Here is a 2,892-nt window from a genome sequence, read left to right on the forward strand (position 1 = left end):
GGTTGGGATTCTAATTATGGGATCGGGACTGTCAAAGTCAAGGTTAGAGGGTTCCCTAAAGGACCTTCTAAAGGCCAATGGCACGCCGTTAAAAACGAAAACTGCTAGGACATTCTTGAATACAGTTGAGACAGTGGCGCCTTGGTTTCTGGACGAGGGCTTGCTAAATATCCCCCAATGGGACCATTTAGGCGAGGATTTTAAGAAGAGGGATAAAAACAAACCATTGCCGCCGGGAATGTTAGTTATATGGACTCTAGTCAGAGGGTGCCTGGGAGGATATAAGCCGAAATGTGACTCAGCTATTCAGGAGGGCGCTGAGGCACTCGAGGAAGTGAAAGAAGAACGCTCATCTCGTGCTTCGAAAAGGAGTAGTTCTAGCGAAGGGGAAGAAGAAATGTCGGGGGAGGAGCTAGAGTGGAAGTTCAAATTAAAACCAGACCCTCCCTGTTCAGCAGTGACCCCTAGTGCTCCGCCTCCTTACAATCCCCTGGCGGGGGAGATAACATGTAAATGTCATCCCTCTGCCAATGAGGATTGGAAGACCGCATGGAGGGGGGCCAATAGTAGCTCGATTTTCCCAGTTCTAGAGGACCAAAATCATCAACGGTATCACCAGCCCTTGGACTTTAAATTAGTTAAACAATTAAAGGAAGCGGTCATGCAGTATGGCCCTCAGGCAGCATTTACTATTTCTCTAGTGGAGTCCATAGCAGGCATGAATTTAATCCCCGAAGATTGGGGGAATTTAGCAAGGGCAGCCCTCTCTGGAGGGCAATATTTGGTCTGGAAGACAGCATGGCAAGAGCATTCCCAGGATGTTGCACGGCGTAATGCAGTGGCAGGCAATCCACAATGGAATCTGGATATGCTTATGGGCATGGGGCCATACACTGGTAAACATGACCAACTGCAATACAACCCTGCTGTATACAAGCAGATTGCGGCTGCCGCTACCAAAGCATGGAAGACCCTCCAGGGCAGTGGGGACTTGCAGGGTCAACTATTTAAGGTGATACAAGGACCAAATGAAGCATATGCTGATTTTGTTGCAAGATTGATGCAAACAGCTGGGAGAATATTTGGGGATGTTGACACAGCCATGCCTCTAATTAAACAACTAGCCTATGAGCAAGCCAATAAATGGTGTAAAGAGGCCATTAGGCCATGGAAGGCTAAAGATTTAAGCACATACATCAAGGTATGCAGGGATATTAATGACAGCGTTATTCAAGGACAAGTACTTGCTTCAGCCATTACTCAAGGCCTTCAGGGCATTCAGCTACCCCAACGTAAGGGCGCTAAAGGAAATTCTGGGGGATGCTACAAATGTGGAGCTCAGGGGCACTTTAAGCGAGAATGTCCTGACAGCAAGGGTCCCCCAACAACAAAGCAACCTGGCATATGTCCTAGGTGTAGCAAGGGTATACACTGGGCGAATGAATGTCACTCAGTAAAAGATATTCAAGGTAATCCACTACCCCCAAGGAATTCAAAAAACGGGAAATGGGGCCCATCACCCCAGGGCCCTCAAATGTATGGGGTGCTTCAACAGGTAGCCCGCACGCATTACCTGCCGACAAACCAAGATGGGCTACAAAAGGAAGCGCCGGATTGGACATCCGCACCACCACCAGACTCGTACTAACCCCCGACATGGGAACCTAGGTGGTGGAATCGGATTTTAAGGGCCCGCTGCCTGTGAACACTCTAGGCCTATTATTAGGGCGTAGCTCCACAGCCCTTGCCGGATTAATAGTACACCCCGGAGTAATTGATGCTGATTATACAGGAATAGTAAAAATATTAGTGTCTTCCCCTCGTGGCATTACAGTTATCAGTCCAGGTGATAAAATAGCACAAATTATAGTGTTACCAAGCTGTCATAAACTATTCCCCAACACAGAAAAATCCCGTAGACAGAGGGATTTTGGCTCCACTGGCCCGCCCCTCGCATGTCTAACACTTGGAATGGAGGATAGACCTCTTTATTCTCTGTGGATCAGAAATAAAAAACTTATGGGCCTTCTGGATACCGGGGCTGATCATAGTATCATTAATGAAGTTGATTGGCCAAAAGATTGGCCCCTACAAAGGGCTGATCAAACCCTTAGAGGCCTAGGGGTTGCCCAAAGTCCTATGTGTAGTGCTGCTCCATTACCATGGAAGGATGATGAAGGTCATAGCGGCCTGGTTCAGCCATATGTACTTAAGATCCCTATATCTCTCTGGGGAAGAGACATTCTTATTCAAATGGACCTAAAATTGACTACTGAAGCCTTTTACAGTGAGAAAGCTCGAAACCTCATGACTAAAGCTGGATATTCAGGTGTTGGAGGATTAGGGAGGAAAAATCAGGGTATTACAAATTCAGTACCCCTAAGTAATTATACCTCTGGGATTGGTGGACCGGGGTTGGGTTTTTCATAGGGGCCACTGAGCCTTTGAAAATTCAATGGCACAATGACAAGCCTGTGTGGGTTTCTCAGTGGCCCCTGCCCAAAGAAAAATACGAAGCAGCCCACACATTAGTGTATGAACAACTTGTTGCAGGACATATAAAGCCTTCCACTTCACCATGGAATACTCCTATCTTTGTCATTAAGAAAAAATCAGGTAAATGGCGGTTATTGCATGATTTGAGAGCAATCAATGCCAAATGGTTATCATGGGACCAGTCCAATTAGGGTTACCCTTGGTATCTGCCCTCCCCTCGAGATGGCCTTCAATTGTTGTAGATATCAAAGATTGCTTTTTTTCTATACCATTACACTCCAATGATACCCCCCGATTTGCATTTACCATACCCACTATTAATCATTCTGGTCCTGATCAGCGATTTGAATGGACAGTTCTTCCTCAGGGTATAGCTAACAGCCTCACAATGTGTCA

General features: G+C 46.5%; 1 protein-coding gene across 1 annotated transcript; it reads left to right on the forward strand.

Moving 5' to 3' along the window:
- Positions 1 to 1,971: 1,971 nt before the first annotated feature.
- On the forward strand, positions 1,972 to 2,430 carry LOC116587231 (endogenous retrovirus group K member 6 Pro protein-like). The gene has a single exon (XM_032337935.1). It carries the CDS (start codon positions 1,972 to 1,974, stop codon positions 2,428 to 2,430), a length of 459 nt encoding a protein of 152 aa, XP_032193826.1.
- Positions 2,431 to 2,892: the final 462 nt, after the last annotated feature.

This window comes from Mustela erminea, chromosome 3 (genome assembly GCF_009829155.1).
Source record: "Mustela erminea isolate mMusErm1 chromosome 3, mMusErm1.Pri, whole genome shotgun sequence".
In the NCBI taxonomy this organism is placed as follows: Eukaryota; Metazoa; Chordata; class Mammalia; order Carnivora; family Mustelidae; genus Mustela; species Mustela erminea.

Bases quoted from the DNA above. Each gene is read 5' to 3' on its own strand.
- LOC116587231 (XM_032337935.1), top strand. From the start codon at position 1,972: ATGGAGGATAGACCTCTTTATTCTCTGTGGATCAGAAATAAAAAACTT.